Genomic DNA, 16,168 nt, shown 5'->3' with positions numbered 1-16,168 from the left:
ATACGTAATTCTAAAAATATTATTTTAATTATTTTTCAAAAATTAAATTATTTTAAAATTGTTTTTAGGTATATTAATATATAAAAATACGAATGTAATATAAGTATTCATAATATTTAGATAGTATATAGGGGTAAGTAAATGGATAATATTCAATGATAAAATAAATATAGACCTATTTAATTTTTATTTTTTGTTGGATCTGTAATAGCTAATTCATTTATTTGTTCAAGTATGTATCTACTACTAATATGGTACATTATCTTAAATCAGTGGCTATATACTATTTATATGAATATTTAAAATCTATCGGATGTTACATTTTATGAGATTCTCAAAATATTTTTTCTCTAATTATATAATTTTCTTTATTTGTATATATATATAATATATTTTTTAATAAATTTCACCGTCAGTATTACGAAATATTTTCAGTTTAGGTCATGATTTCTGTAAATGGCGATTACAAATGGCCTCTCGAGTTACAAACAGGCGCACTTGAACAGATGCCATACCCATAATAATTACCGGGACGTGATACAAGAAAAACGACATAATAATTGAAAGTATTTTATTTGCTTTCTTCACAATAGCTCACAATCTAGTTTTCATTGTCGTGTATACAGGTGACCGAGAAAACGGATAGTCATAGGCAATACAACAATAAAGATAGAATTATATGGTTGGGGTAACAGACATACATATAGACATTTATTTGATTGATTATCTACAACGTCGTCATCGGCAATTTGTTCGAAATGTCAAGTACGTCTTGTGCATTTAATTCAAAACATTTAGTCATATTTTTGCCATTTTTGAACACAATGCTTTTGCAGTATTTACGCTAAATTTTTTTTCTTGATTCAAGTTCGTACCGATACATCACTTAAACAGTAAGCACGGACTTTTAATGTTTTATTTTATAATTATGAGATGTTTATGAAAATTAATGTTATAACTTCTATTAGTATAACGTATAACCATCTTAGAAAACTAATTTTTACTTTTAAATCAATAAATTTCTTTTTAATGTAGTTATACATGCCTTAATATTTTACATGATATTAAAAAGTTATTAAATACAGTCGTTTTATGTATTTTAGATGAATATTCGTAACAATTTTAATTTTAATTTATTTTATTTTATTTTACTTTACATTGATCACAATAATTGTAATAATTATATTATATTATATACGTTTATATCTCAGTAAATATTGTTGGAATGCTTTTGCAAATTCAAGGATTTAATATTTGGAGTATATACCTAATGAGAAAAATAAAATTATGGCTATTTGAAATAGTTTTTTTTTTTTTTAATACAAGTTAAAGAGCTAGTTTATTCTGACCAGTATTAATAAGTTGGCAATGACGATTGATTAAATATAAATTCATAAAAAATGCGAGGAATTTACCAGTAATCATTTACACACAAGGTATATGGTTAGTATTCAAGGCTGGAGGATGAATTATTATTATTATGTTTTTTTAAACTAGTTTGAGTTGAATTTAATCTATTCTTTTTAATATTGGAAAGGAACTTAATTAAGATATAGTTTTTTAAAAGGAAACTAAAAGTTTGTTAGGTATTGTTCGTTAATACTACCCATGTGATACTTTTATCACCATAACAAATTTATTAAAATTTACTGCGGTTTACTTTAATCTCAAATTTCAAACTCAGCTAATACGTTGAACGCTATATGATCCTAAAACAGAACTTATTTTCACTGACGTGAATATTTCAATGCAAAATATGTAATTAATCATAAAGCAAAATATTCTAACTGGATAAAATAATACATTTTCCTATTTATAATTCCATTTGATTGATTTCGTTTGACTGAAACAACTAAACAAGAAATAAAATATTTAATTTATTATTATTAATATTATTATTATAGTAAATTAAATATTTTAAACAACCCTGTCATGTTTAAAATAAATCTGTATAGTCTTTAATCACACCATGTCGTGTCATTGTAACTTGAAAAAAGACTAGACTCATCAATCGTAGTAATTCTTCATTACTTACATTTCAAAAATCAGTTAATTAAGTCAAAAGCATTGCGGGAAAAGAAAAAAAACTTTTAACTCGTAAACTCATTAATACCCGATTTTCTTGTTAACAGCGGATAAATACAATAATTAATGACGGGTTGGTATTGGCGCAATACAAATTGTATGGTCGCGAAAATCGGCCGGATCCACTGGTGCGCACGCCTTAGATAGAGAGTTGACGTTGTCCGGACTCGTCGTTGTTGTAATTGTTGTAATAACAGGTGCATATTAATGTTGTGATAACCGTGATATTGTGGTCCACGCATAACATTGTAAACGCTGTTGTAACGTGGCGTACCAGTGACAACCGCTCGCCGCGGGTTGTCGCAACAACATAATAATAATACGGTTATTAAACGTCAAACATGTTCGTGGTACCTAGTCATTATTATGTTTTAGTTTTATTACAATTTCTACTTATTGTTGTTACATAGACTTACTTGTGTATTAATTAGGAGTTTAAAGATTTCAAATGTTACTTAAGTAATTTAAAGTTAAACTTTATCACCTTTTTATTTTTAAGTTTTAAATATTATATTGTTTACTATCAACTCATCTACCTCACCACAAGCACTACTTAATGAGGTAGATTTAAAATAATAATACATCGTCACATTTCTAGTTTTAACTTATATATTTTTTATGTATAATGTAAGTATATTATATAAATATAATTATGTATTATATTTTCTTAAATAAAAAAATAAAATTATAGATCTAATAGCTGCATATTATATTCGTGCACGCCTATATCTAAATCCAATTCTATTTATATATATTATACAATATATATGTATGTTTATATAATACGAGCATCGTGCACACATTGAATTACCGGTATCGGAATGTATGCAACTGCAGAGTATAATACGTATACAGAGCGATTCACTTAATGCCCGGTCGCACCAAATATTTACACAGATAAACTCGTTTAACTGAAGTTAAAATAAAATCTGTTGCATAAACCATGTTTTAAATTTTATTTGTTAAAAATTTACTTTGTCGCCAATTTAATTAGAGGGCGATTTATCGCCGTGCAATATTGTATGTATAGTTAAATTTCGTTATCAATGTTATGTGATCATTATCTTATATTGATAAACATATTATTCTATATTTTTATTTCATTATAATTTATAATATTATATTGTGTTGTTATAATAGATTTTTAATTAGTTTTTTTTGTGTTTCTAATTTAACTATTTTATAAATTCATTTTTGTTCTTTATCAGATTAAACGTTAATTTATCATTAGATCAAAGTTTAACACGAGGAAAATAATTTACCGATAGATAACGACTAGTAAAATAATAAAAAAATAAAAAATAAATAAATAATGATTTTTCAAAATTATTCAAAGACTATATTTTTACGGATCAAGCGTTTTATTATTCTCGAAAAATTGTACAAATTAAAACAATATTGATGGATATTAATATAAATTACTTAAGTTTTCAAATCATCATAGTCCGCATATTATTATCTTCCAGATCTTTAACCATATGGACATATAAATAAAGTTAAATATTTCAATAACTCATCGTTTAAATCTTAATCTAAATTCATCAAAATTTCCAACAAAAAAATATATCTTTACTCAAAAATGTACAGGAAAAAAGCGATGATGTGGAAAAATAATTAATTTTAATAGCATAAAAATGTAAATATATTTGAAAATATGGCACTATTATGTTTCAATTTCCAAAATTCCAAAGTTCCAAAATCAAAATTTGAATAAATTCATTATAAAATGGAAAAAAACTGGAGTGAATCGCCCTGAATAATAATAATAATAATAATAATAATAATAATGATATGTAATATCTACCTATTTTTCATGTAAGTGTGTGTGTGTGTGTGTGTTTGAACTTGTTATATACATATCGCACCGATTTCGCCGGCCTGAGCACTTAACACTTGACACGGATCTTTTGGTGTCGGGAAAACCGTCTATAGGTCTTACCAACCGGACAAGGTTATACAAACGCGGCCGGCCACGTACTCCCGTATACTAATATTGTATTTTAGTAATATTATATTATTATGTTATACCTATTATTATTATTGTTGTACTGTTTCCCAGTTCTCGTCGGATTTCGTCACGCCGAACATAACGCCCGCGCCCAAGACGAGTCAGCGGTGTAAAATATTGGGTTAGGTACACAACCGTAGATATATATTCTATAATACCAATTATAGTATTATTATGTTAGAGACATTCGGGTATCTTTAAGTGGTATTCAAATCAAAATCGGCAAATCCACTGGCCCAAGAGCGTATAATTTGTTAAGCTAATTCAACACGATAAATTCTTGGTAAACGAAAAATAAATTCAAACATAGTTTGAATGCTCCAACCAAAGTTGTATCATAAGTAATCTTTCAAGTTTTAAATTTTTATTTTTTAAAACAATATTAAATTTTGTTATTACTTTTATTGAATGTTACTATTGTTATTTATTTCAAGTATTTATTGTAACATCGGTTTTTAGTTTGTCTGTTATTAGTTTTTAAATAATATTTTAAATTGGTTTCAATCCATTTATAAATTAATAAATAAATAAAAAATAAACGAATAGAAAACAAATTTAGAATGAACATAATTTTACTAGTTTTATAAACTTATAAGTAGGTATTTCAATTTTAAAATGAGAAAAATATAATTGTGTTAAAACATAAATTGAAGTATTTCTATAATAGTACATTAGTACCTAATCAAGTTATAATAATTATTATAAAATATTAGTAATGTAGACGACTGCAGACTGTTATTTTGTACTAACGACGAGTTATCGTATTATTTCGAAGTATTCTGCATTACATATTTATATTATAAATAATTAAACCTAAAGTCGTAATAAACTTTTTAATTTTATTGTATTTATATAGAAATATTGCATTTTCATTATAATAATATACAAGGTTAAAAATGTAATAATTTGTTAAGAATCTTTAAAACAGTCTATAAAGGGGAAGATACGTATCTGCCACCACTACTCTCCAGTCGATGCACTGTAAAAATGGAGTAGGATCAATATTATTTGTGACTGTATACTCATTTAAAAAAAAATATATGAAACACTCAAAGATACTTTATTTAATTTACTTAGTTGGTTACATTATAATTTATAATAGCTTCTTAAGAATATTTACAAAAATAATAAATGAAACCAGCTCAATTCGTAAAACTGTATTCCGACTTTCAAGGTTATTTATTATTTATAGAAATATAAATCCTAATTTACCAAAACCCTCATAATATGTTATCAAAAAATATGTAACTTATTTTACACATTAAATCATTATGTATAAAAAAGTTTTTACTTATTTTCATTTGGTCGACATTATACGTAAATATTAATATTAATATTAATATTTATATAATTATTATTAATATTTATTTATTGATGAAATAATAAAAGTTCCACATTTTACTAATACATACCTGCTAATTAAGATTATTTTCAATGAAATTTATATTTTTAATACAATTTTTTATACATACTATGATATATAGAGTATAGTGTATAAGTATGTTTTTACTAATTAATATCAATAAAGTGTATAATTTTGAATTCTTAACCATAGATTATAGGTACTTACACACTTATATGTGATTATTTTTTTTAAATATGTATATTTTTGTTTTAAAATAAATGAATAATGATAAATTAAACTATAAGATAGATTAAGTGGATGTACACAATTCTATTTTTTTTTAATTCAATAAATATTTATTTATGATACAAAAACCAATAATTTGATATAAAAAAAATGGTTTTAGAATTCTAATAAAATGATTAATGAGAGTATTATTTTGAGATACTATTAGAATTATTAAGTTTTTCTTTGATGAAAATTAATTTATATAATTTCCTAGTCATACAATAATACGAGACCAATTTATATATTTTAAATTTAAATTTTGGTAGTAACGAGGTTGTATCTATTTGAAAATTGGAATGATGATGAGGTTGAAACCACTCTTTTTTATTAATTAAATGTTTAAGTTTTATATTTTCTATGCATGGAATGATTATAAACTTCGTTGTTTAGGCAGTCAATCAACATGTGCTAATATCAGATGAATGGCACACTATTTTTCAACTAAAAAAATTTAATATTTTAAACTGTAATATTATATTAAGAAATATAAAATCATTTTAAACCATAGAAAATTTTCTTATTTTAAAGTTTACTAACAAAATAATATATTGCAATATTACATTATTAGATTAGGGTTATTTTGTAATTTTTTTTGAAACTTCAGAGTAGGTGATAAATATTCTGATCTCAGTATATTTTCTATTATAAAAATTAAAAATTATTAATATCACATAATTTTGTTTTTAGTAAATATTATAATCATCACACCCAAAACTAAATAAATTAAAACTGAATTTTAAGTTTTACTTTTCTTTTTTTTTTAATATATACTAGTTCTATGAAACATTATTATAATACATTAAAAAAATTGTTTATTTTATTTTTTTGTTTGCTTTGAACAATTCATTTTAACACTAGAGTTAATTTTTTAGAAAGGTCCATAACCTATATTATTGCAAACAAAACCATTTTGACTTATTTCATCAAATAACTTGAAATTTTTCGAATACTTCTACCTTAAAAATATATTTTATAAAAAAAAATTAGTTTATATTATTAAAATTGAATTAAAAACAATCAATTATTATATTGTATATTCCAGTCATCTGATTGATCGTTGCATAAGCTTTCGTTACTTGAACTTGATAACTCAAACGCTACGCGTCTTCTCAAAATCATTGATAATTCGTTGGAAACTTCTTGCCTTTTTGGCGCAAACTGAACGGTCTTTTTTAGACATACACCTATTAAAATTATCAATTGAATGGAACGCATATTTTATATGACTTGGCTAACCCTTTATTATTTCACTCATTAGTTCTTTATGCAAATCTGCAATTGATGGTCGTTTAACAAACGCAGTATTCAATATTTGGTCAAATGTCATGGTTGTAGGCGGTTTATCTTGGCTAATAGACATTAAATCATTAAAACAATATACTTACTTTTAAAAATATTTGAACAAACTGCATTTACATATAATATTTATGGTTTATAATACAACGTTAAAAAATTAAATTAAATATCAATCAAAAATAATTACAATAATAGTCGTCAATGTATACTGCAATATCTATGTTTAGGTACACATATTTTTGGCCAGTTATATAACCGATATTTTTATATTTTGAATTCTCGGAATATTATATCAGAATAAAACATACATTTACATGACATAAATAAGATAAAAAATAAAATCAATACATAATTATATAACAGTGCTAAATACAGTAGTTATTGTTTTCTGTAAAATATAATAAAAATTACGAATTTCCATCACAGTTTTATATATTTCAAATATAGATAATGTTTAATGTTCCAGATTACGTAGTACATATATCAGTGTAAAGTACGAGATGTTGTGTATGACAACTTACAAGCCTGGCTGTATTGTTTAAAATAAAAGAGCAGCTAAAAGATTAAAAATACCTACCTACACCGTGTAAAGTTTTTGAAGTCTCTTATTTAGAACACATTTAAAAATAATACTATGGTACCCGTAAGTATATCGAATATTATAATACTATTAACCTTTCCGTAAAGTCTGTAAATACATAACATTTAAAATAATTCTTTTAACCCTTTCTGCTTATACTTTGTTGGTAATATAATCCTTGATGACATTTTATTTCCGTAGAATGCTTTGAACAGCTTAAATACATGATTATAATAGATTTACAATAAACTAAACTATTCCTTTGTCAGATTAATTAAACGCGGTAATTGTTTAAAATTTAAATGAATTAAACTTTATGTTTATTGTCAGATGCAGATAAAGACGTAGATGAAACAAACTGCAATTATAATTTCAAATGAAACGAAAAATATTAGCATGAAAATAAAACGATCATTCGACTGATATTTATCACGATATACAAATAATTAAATAGAGACTAATTATTTGCCCATGATAGATTTCTTGAAATTGTTGAACGATATTATTTATGATCCTATTTAGAAATATTTTTCATAGTTGATTTATTTTACAGTGGTTATTTATTGTTTTACTAGAGTATTCATCCTACCAAAAATATACGATCAAAATGCCGATTTAATTTATAAACATTGATATTTAGATCAATAATATCATTCAAAGTTATTATGAATTATAATAAACGTTTATTATAATAATATGTCCAAAATAGTGACAAATTAACTCATACCTCATGTTTTTTAATTACTGCACTTAACTTTAACGTTTAATTCTATAATGATTAAAAATAGAGAAATTAACGTTTTCTGTTCAAAAACGGAATAATAATGAAAAAAAAAAATTAAAAATAACAACTGAAAAAACGATACAAACTGTATATACTACAGAAAATTATGTTTTAAAAACGGATCAAGTGAAGAATGTAATAAATCAGTCCGTCCAACGAATGATTTTGTTGGTGGAATTATGTAATACCGATGATTCAGCACACAAATTTCCAAATTTTTTCGAGATATCCTTTATAAGTAATTAGAAATATTATATTTTCAAATTGTCGTGAAAATCGTAAATCATGATTGTAAAAAGAAAAAGAAACCCCTATTGAAATTATAAATAAAAACCGATAAATATCACTCGAATCTTCAGTATTATTTCGTGTTTGCGGTGACTTGTAGTGTGTAGGAATGTGATCGATGCGCAGAGTCATCGGCGTAGACGCGCAAGCGGACGCTGCGTCCGTGGTCCGAACGGCGTTGCGCGACTGCAGCTGGTGTCCGACGGTTCTGATGCTGTACAGTGACGGGCCGAAAGACGTTCATCGGTCCGAGGTCGCCCGCCCGCGTACAACATCGTCGCCATTATCACAACAATAACATCGCTCTGATGGTCATCGCACCGATATATTACACCTCTTTTTTACAATCATAATAATACGCCTATACTCGCGTCGACAACGTCAATAATCGTCATCGCCGATATACCTACCTACCCGTCCGCGTTTGCTCCGGCGTGGCGTATTGTGTAAGCGACCTCACGAAGTCCGACTCGCCACCCCCTCGTCCCCCCCGCAACATGTTTTAATGCCCTCTCCTCCACAACCAGCCGCCGTCCGACCGGGTGCGGTGCACGTTTTACTGTTTTGGGACCCGTTCGAATCGACTACGACGACGATGGTATGTCGATCTCGTCCGACTTTGCGAAATCGTTCTGCCAGGCCGGTCGTCTCGGAGAAGGGTCGGTCGTTGGCGGGTGGGGGCTAAGCGACCGCGGACGGGTATAAAAGTTGTGTGTCCGATGTCCAAAGTCATCAGTCATCAACAGCTCGTCCAAGTCTCCGACAAACGACAACCACACTTCAACCACTTTAATCGTATATTATATACATCACCCACAGCCGCCATCATGCAATTCACAGTGAGGGACTTACCGCAGTAGCATATTTTCATTGTTATTATTACCGAATTATCCACCTTTTTTTTTTCTTTTTGTCGCCGCCGTTCCAGGTGTTGATCGCCTTCGTGCTCGTAGCCGCCGCCGTCGCCTCCCCAGTCGCCGACAAGCCCGCCGCCGACAAGTCCGAATCCGTCAAAGACAAACGCGCCATCTACGGTGAGTCACGGCCCGCACATCACTCGCATCGCCGCCGTTGTCGTTATAATCGTTATTGTTATTATACGACAGTTACGACGACGGCGATATTGCTTGTACAATTTAATACGTTACGGCGATCGAAGTATTTCGTGTCTCAGCGCGTCGTCGATATACGATAATTATTATGATTTCTTAATTCCTTGTAAGACCAGAAGACTTCGTAACCGCAACTGTCTTTCAAACGCATCGGAATCGCACGATGATCTCCCGCAGTCGTCGTTTAACTCATAATACTATACTTATCTGTTTTTTTTTTTATTTTTTATTATCAGCTGTAGCCCCTTCAGTATACCACGCTCCGGCCGTCTACCACGCCCCGGCCGTCTACCACGCACCGTCCGTGTACCACGCACCGGCCGTCTACCACGCTCCGTCCGTGTACCACGCACCGGCCGTGTACCACGCTCCGGCCGTGTACCACGCTCCGGCCGTGTACCACGCGCCCGCCGCCGCCACTTCTTACTCCAGCGTGAGCATCTCTCACCCGGCCGTGGTCGCCAGCGCCCCAGTCTACGCCCCAGCCCATCCGCTGTACTACCACCGTCGCTGAACGGACGACATGACGAGGTAAGCGAAAACCGGGGACGACGGGGACGCCGCGTCCGCGTGTCGTGTCGTGTTTTTTTGCACGTGCGTTTCGATTCGTCGAACCGCGCTTTCGACACCGTTCGCGCGGAACCGGTAACCGCGGTGAACTGTTTCCACAATTCTTCGACTAGTGCTTGTGACGTCGGCTGGATTTCGATAGACCGGCACGTCGATGTCTGAAACGGTAAACGCACGTCACAACACGACACGAAACGCGATGGCGACGGTATACGGGGTTGGCTCGAGTCGACTCGGTCACCGGTAACGCGACGGTGGTCCGAGTCTCGGCGCACCCGAAACTCGCGCAGACACACGTGTAAAACCACGAGCGTGCGCCTGCGGCTGCTCACCACTCCGTCCGTTCGTGTCCGGCACGCGTAATGTCGTTTGCATCTCTTTTCCAGATTCTGAAAACATTTCACGTGCCACAGACAGACCAACCGTCCAACTACACACTGCTGCAGTTGATGTGCCGGTCGAAAATTTCACAGTCTTCAATCATGCATAATATAATATAATATACATACCAATGTGTGTATATATGTAATTAAATTATTACGGTGTTGAATTCATCCGCTCGATAATAAAAATCTATATATTTATACGTACAATACACGTGTTTTTTTTGTTCCGTAACCATCGTGAATGTATTCCTGTCCTGCAGTTACTACTCGTATATACCGATTCAGATGCACATGCTGTATCATGTACCTATATAGGGATTTAAATTCGACCCGAACAATACATTGATTTTAAGTCCGAATTTGTTTTGCTGACATACTTGTTCGAATCGAAAGCGAAAAGTGTTTTTAGTTCTATAATAGATCCGCTTCAACAAGCCTTGCGTGCAGAACTTTAAACGCGGTTAGCATCCCTTCAGTCGCTTTCGCGATTGTTAGGTAATTGTTTTAACGAAATGCCTGTTTGTATGTCAAAAATATCTAATTTAGCTAGAACAATAGTTTAATGAGCAAAGCAAATAATTTTCCATTTCTTAGATGGCTGTAAATTAAAAGAAAAAACAGTAGATCTTTAATAATACGGATAGTACTTATAGATTATTTATACGGCTATATGGGTGATGGTTATTTGAGCGAGCGTAATAATTCTGATCAAAAAATTAATAATTATTTGGGCGATTTTTACCTATACTGAAACCCTTTAGGCGAGTAAAAATTAATTACTAGTATGTGATTTTATTTTATTAATTTTTAATCGTATATTACTATACTACAATATTACTATGCTATGGGAAATGCATTTTTAGGAAATTGTTGACTCTTTTTAGAGCATTCTTTTACAACTTTTAAGATATTTAAATCCGATCATAAGTGATATGATATATTGATATTAGTTGTCCATATTAATCGACTATGTAATTAATTGAAATACAAATCAATTCGTAGTGAAAAGACTATCTAGCCATATGTATCATAATTATTATTATTTATTATTAAATACAGTAGACAGTAGTTAGTTTAATCTTCGTGGCTATTATCGGCAACATAGACGAGTTACCAGTAACCAGTTCACAAATGGCAAAAATCTCATTTTATCCTAATTACTTCTAATGTATACGGTATTTATTTATAAAATAACTGAGCAATCGCGAGGAATTTTTAAAATATCTACGAGTAGTTTAATTATTTATACGGTTTATTGTCTTAATTTGGTTTAAAAATAAGCAGATATTTCATGAAACGACATAGTCATTTCATTATCATAACATATAATATTTAACATTAACTATATATAACTAGACCGATACGTGTTTTGTTAAAATATTTCTTATGAAAATAAACTGTTAATGTAATAACGGGTTGTGTCTAACGTTTATTTGTGCGCGAGCCTACGCCTTACATGTCTTTGTAGCGGTTATATAAATACGTGTAGACGACAGCTTACCTCTACGTTATTGTTTGTTTTTTTTTTCTGCAAATGAAAGCTTAAGCTACGCGCTACGCTCACGTGCGCATTTCATTTATGTGCTGTCATATATTTTGCAATTATCAATATTGGTGCTCGTCGCAATATCCCTGAAACAGTGAATAACTGCAAAGCGACAAAAAGACTCGTTGGTTTTTTTTTCAACCGTAACGACGGAGTTTTACATTGTGTGTGGTATCACACAGTATGCCGCCCTTCTTCGTTCCACCTAAAATCATGTTTAAGTTCAGCAAATATACTTTATAGGCGTTTAAATTTGGAATATTAATTACTTGTTGTTTTATTAAAATACAATTTATAATATATAAAAAAAAACAATAACAAAAAAAAATGAATTACCTATGAAAAATTATACAAAATCATAATACAATTTAAACGATTAACGGTTGTATGCAATTATGCGATTCTATATTATTTACGCAGTTGAAAGTTGTTGTATATAAAACATTTGTAAAATTAAAATATACATTTTCTTTACATTAAATGTATAATATGTTAAATATACCGACATACCTGCACGGTATGCTTTCTATTGTATATTTGTATATTACCGACATAGCGTGCATTTCTGAAATTACAGTACGCACTCATCGATTTATGATCTCGAAAGCATGTAGCTGCTATATACTTTCTGTCAGAACACAACATTTCGAATGACAATGGCACAGCAGTATAATAGGTTTTATCTTATGTTTATTAACTTGTATTGATATTTGGAGGTACCTATTCAAAACGGAGTATCAGATTGCCGCAGAGACAACAATATCGATGATGTGATAGTACATATTATATTTGTGATTGATTATATGGCGTGCGTCATTAGATTTTCAATTACTTAACATCTTAACATTAATCGAAAAATGGTGGCTATTAATAGATAAGTATGAACAATTATTAACTTATTAATCAGACGACGACGGTCGAGTTGTGCAACAAGTGTTTCAATTAAAGAATGATTTCGTTATATTTTATGATAATACACATTATCCTATGATAACGGTGATGCTTAATGCCGCTGTTATAATGAAAATTTTTATAGAGGCCACTGGGTTTCTTCTATAGTATTATACCTACTTAATACAGCATGTCTATATAGGTAATCCTTTAAATTCCTCGACCAGGCTTCGTCAGTCGCATAAGTAATATAACTTAAGACGTGTATAACTACTTGTATTCTTAGTGGAAATCGGTAACTCGATTTTAATACGTTATTTTTGCTAACATACTATTAAACATTTTATTTAGTTTTGTACATAATTGTTACGTACAATTTTGGGTTACACAAAAACGGATTCATGATAAAGTTCTTCATTTCAAGTGCCTGTACATGTAAGCCTAAACACATTATAATTACTCGGTAAAAAGGTATTGACGCGTGGGGATCGACATATTTATATATGTCACCTTTACTTATTTCTACAACACGCACGAACATTTATCGAGTTACGCGAATCGTGTAATATTATTTATTTTAGAATACACAACATTATTCTAAAAATCAATGGCAATATTTTAAATATACTTTGTATGTATCAAATCGTACATACGATCTCTGTTTACGATAAATGAGTTACAAAATTCTCCTATAGCGCAAACACTATAATATAAGACGTTAGGTATTTTTATACTTTGTAAGCATCAGCACGTAATAGAGTCTTTTATGCGTTTTATATAAATGCTTTACATACCGTTTTCACATTGGCATTCATATTTCATATCAACTAAAACACAACACATATAATATACTTCTATACTGTATGCCTTTATTCACACTATATTATATATTATAAAAAAATTTAATAATTATTTAAATCAGTTTAAATAACAGAAAGGTGTACAATACAAATGTATCCAGCAATACAAAATGCATGCTATAGTATTATAACAACTATATTATCTACCTAGTCAGTCGATACTCATGACTATAACCTAAAGGCCCTTCATGTGTACACGAGTATTAAGTGTAATTTTATTCACGTATTGTACCACAAAATATGCAAACATACGTGTCAGTCGCTAATTGTATTGTTAAAATGTATATATATATTCGTATTTTTACAAAAACGTTGAAGTTTAAAATCGTACGTACATTTTAATAGAGTTATGACAAAATTACACTTATATGTTAATATAACTCCGTGTAATTGCTTCAATCATTCACAAATATTTCGTTTGTATACTGTATATGCAGAACTTTTTATTATTTACTAAATACGAACTAAAAGTAGACGCAAAATACTCATAGTATCATTATACATATTATACGCATCAACCATAATAATAATAACCATAATAGCACTGTATAACTAACGAAATATAACATTTTACAACTTACTGAGCACTTACGTTAATATATAATAAGTGTTTTATTCTGTTTTTTCCTTTTTGATCCTTACTTAAATTTTATTGGCTAACGACACGATTTTTAGACTTCACAATTCAGTCGACTGGTTTCTCGTGGGTTAGTCGTTTAAGTTACTGTATACGCGCAAATGCATGCGTTTTTTAAATGCCTGAAAAAATTGACGAACAATCTGTTGTATGTGTGTTTTTATTGTATAAGTACCTACCTACTTAACTATAAACTAACATAAAGCGTTTGATTACCTATTGACCTTCGAGGAGCATTTTAGATGGATATGCAATTTAAAACATAAAAGTACAACGAAGTGTATTGTGGTTTGCACTACAAAACAATAAAAGACTGATTTAGGCCTCGTAAAATTATAATAAGAAAGTGCATCATTATCATGTTATTGTTGTGTTGATAGTTATAATAGATAATATGATTTCAATATCGAAATTATCATTATCGAAACCATTTTTAATTACGATTGATATGGTTCATACCAGTATACTATACAATAACAAGAATATTTATAATACCCGAATCTATACTTATTTAACTACTGTACGTATGCTGAAATGTGATCATAGCAACGGTGTTGTCTGACCGGTATAGGTACTCAGTGTTGGTTAACAAAAGGACGATGGACGCCAGACACCTTATTCGCACCTACCGTTCGTCCACCCCGAAATTGTTAATATTATTATTTTAATATTGTTATTGCCATTACACAACCTATAATTAATATTAATTATCTTTGGAAACCCCGTATGCGTGTATCGGTCAACCTGCTACAAACACCATGAACTATATAAGGTCATAGGACTTAAACTTAAAAAACACACAATATTTAGAATAATTTTAGGACATTTATTATAATATAACATAATATAATAATACCTATAGAAAATTATGCGTTCACGCACGATATATAACGCATATTGTCTAACTATATAAATGTGAAATGAAAATCTTTGTACAAGGTAAGCTCTCGAACTACTTATCAGATTTTCTTGATTTTTTTTTTTAACGAAAGGGTATATCACGTAGAAGGTTTTTATCGTAATAGCATTTGTTTAAGTTAAAAAACCTCTAAGTTATCTACTAATTAAAATAAATGTGTAAAATTGTATAAATTGTATAACAGCTACTTACAACCTTTTGTGTGTTTTATCTGCGTTCCGAGAAGTTTATCAATGAAAATAATCTATATTATAGATTAGTGTTAAGTTTAATTTAATAGTCTCGCGGGCATCGCGCATACACTAACAATAAGATTTTTGCGCTTCACTCAGTTTCAAGTATTATTTATTTATTTATTATTTATTGTTTTCGCATTTTTGCAATATTCATAAAGTCTACCAAGAAATATTATAGTTTACTGATATAAAACATTGTCTATTGTGTCTTTTATATATTTTCATAAGTCCATTAGAAATCTAACTATTAATTTATATGACAAAACAACGTTTGTCGGACCTGCTAGTATAATATATATATATATAGACAAATATATACGTTTAAAATTTAATTAAT

General features: G+C 29.8%; 1 protein-coding gene across 1 annotated transcript; it reads left to right on the top strand.

The window, feature by feature from the left end:
* Nucleotides 1-9,403: 9,403 nt before the first annotated feature.
* On the top strand, nucleotides 9,404-10,949 carry LOC113549135 (cuticle protein 64-like). Its single transcript, XM_026950302.1, has 4 exons — nucleotides 9,404-9,513; nucleotides 9,603-9,708; nucleotides 10,023-10,317; nucleotides 10,743-10,949. The coding sequence occupies exons 1-3, from the start codon at nucleotides 9,502-9,504 to the stop codon at nucleotides 10,298-10,300; spliced, it is 396 nt and encodes a 131-aa protein (XP_026806103.1). The 5' UTR covers nucleotides 9,404-9,501; the 3' UTR covers nucleotides 10,301-10,317; nucleotides 10,743-10,949.
* The last annotated feature ends 5,219 nt before the right edge of the window (nucleotides 10,950-16,168 follow it).

This window comes from Rhopalosiphum maidis, chromosome 4, assembly GCF_003676215.2.
Source record: "Rhopalosiphum maidis isolate BTI-1 chromosome 4, ASM367621v3, whole genome shotgun sequence".
NCBI classification, from domain to species: Eukaryota; Metazoa; Arthropoda; class Insecta; order Hemiptera; family Aphididae; genus Rhopalosiphum; species Rhopalosiphum maidis.
Note: the sequence above shows the minus strand (reverse complement) of the source record. Positions and strands in the feature narration are given on the sequence as shown.

What these genes read in the sequence shown, in the direction of transcription:
- LOC113549135 (XM_026950302.1), top strand. An exon ending in AGACAAACGCGCCATCTACG is followed by an intron (nt 9,709 to 10,022) that starts GTGAGTCACGGC and finishes TTTTATTATCAG; the next exon opens with CTGTAGCCCCTTCAGTATAC.